At 38.6% G+C, this 1,713-nt stretch overlaps 1 protein-coding gene across 1 annotated transcript in view; it reads right to left on the bottom strand.

The window, feature by feature from the left end:
* Nucleotides 1-1,713, bottom strand: part of SYTL5 (synaptotagmin like 5) — a 288,953-nt gene that overhangs the window by 92,660 nt on the left and 194,580 nt on the right. Inside the window, exon 3 of the mRNA XM_045289410.1 lies at nt 110-319. Within this exon, the coding sequence (XP_045145345.1) occupies nt 110-319 (210 nt within the window). The remainder of the gene's footprint in view (nt 1-109; nt 320-1,713) is intronic.

Here is a 1,713-nt window from a genome sequence, read left to right as displayed (position 1 = left end):
TTCTCTGTCCCTACACTTAAACTATTTGTTTTCTTTCTTAATTTCCCCTATCTGAATATCTTCAGTCATCAAATCTTCATTTTTTTTCACATAAAAGCAAGAAACTTACGCGACTTTGTCACAGACAGTGCACGTCCAGCTGCCGTCGAGACCTGCAACTCTACACTCACTGCACACCCTTAGTGAACAGGCCTGGCATGGGTCTCCTCGGTCAAATATTAAGCCCAGGCTTCTCTGACAGTGAACACAGACTCTACTGGTCTCTTGCTGAGTCTTTCCACCTCTACGTTTTGCTTCTAAGAGTTCATTTTTCAACTTCCTAAAAAGAGAGAAATAAGATCAGTTAAAACAAAAGGGCAAAGCAAAACAGAGGAGCAGAGTTATCTCTATCTAATAGATATTTTCATTGGGAAAAATATTTGCAATAACCAAGGAATCAGAACCAAATACTTTCAGGAATACAGTTTCTCTCTCCAGCATCAACACTTCTTTGATTTCAGTAGTTGAAAAATACATGCATGTTCTACTTTTGAATTTTGATATCCTTCACTATTATAGAATGAGTCCTGAGTGGCACAAACAATTAAGCATAAAACCACTGTCTGGAAGGTTGGAAGTTTGGACTCACCCAGAGGCACTTCAGAAGAGAGGCCTAATAATCTGCTTCTCAAAGGACACAGCCCGGAAAATGCCAAAGAGCAGTTCTATTCTGCAACATATGGTATCATTGGATACAGGAATTGACATGATGGCAATTTTTTTTCTCTCCCTACTAGTACAACTATTTTGCCAGTATGATTTCTTTTATGTTTTAGTCAAGTTCTCTGGGGTGTCTTTGATGCCATAACATTGGAGCATGACCTCAGTCCAAAAGTATGCATTTTCTTTAGATGAGACAAACATCCTATATATAAACTATATGAGATAAAAATAAATCTGTAAGACCTACCAGCATCACTAGTACTTTCGCTAAGTGATCCAATAAGATTGTACTTACAAAAATCTTACCAACCATTTCAGGTCTAAATGTTTCTGCTGAGTATTTGGGTAGGCTCAGCAATTTCTATGGCCTTCCGTACTTCACACTCAGAAATACCTATATAATTTGAATCTGGGTTTTCCCACGAATTAACTGTGCAACCATAGCCAATGATGCACCCACTCAGTCTCAGTTTCCTTCATCTCAAAAATGGAAATAATAATATTCTTGCATGTTTTTAGAAATACTAAATGAGATAATAAATGAAAATTTCTAGCCTTGTGCCTGGCGCATAAATATGAAATAAATGATCATTTTACATCCTTTCTCTCACTACCTGAAATGTAATCTGTTTGTTATTGTTGTTATCGGGTGTTGTCAAGTCAGTTCCAACTCACAGCAATGCTATTTACAACAGAATGAAACACTGCTTGTGCCTGCACCATCCTTACCATTGTTATGTATGAGTGCATTGTTGGAAAGGGACTAATCTTTAGGCGCTGTATCTGACAATGTTGTGTTCCTATTCATAAGACTTTCAGTGGCTAATTCCTCAGAAGTGGACAGCCTATTCTTTGGATGTCAACCCTTTGTTGTTAGAGATGCCATTCAGCCTGTTCTGACCAAGAGTGGCACTATGCACAACAGAATGAAACACTGCGGGTCCTGCGCTGTCTTCACAATCATTATGCTTGAGTCCATGGTGGCAGCCGTTGTGTCAATCCATCTCCTTG

The sequence above is a fragment of the Echinops telfairi genome, unplaced genomic scaffold, assembly GCF_000313985.2.
Source record: "Echinops telfairi isolate 266 unplaced genomic scaffold, ASM31398v2 ScPeMD7_26;HRSCAF=91, whole genome shotgun sequence".
Lineage (NCBI taxonomy): Eukaryota > Metazoa > Chordata > Mammalia > Afrosoricida > Tenrecidae > Echinops > Echinops telfairi.
This window is presented reverse-complemented; position numbering and strand designations above follow the sequence as displayed.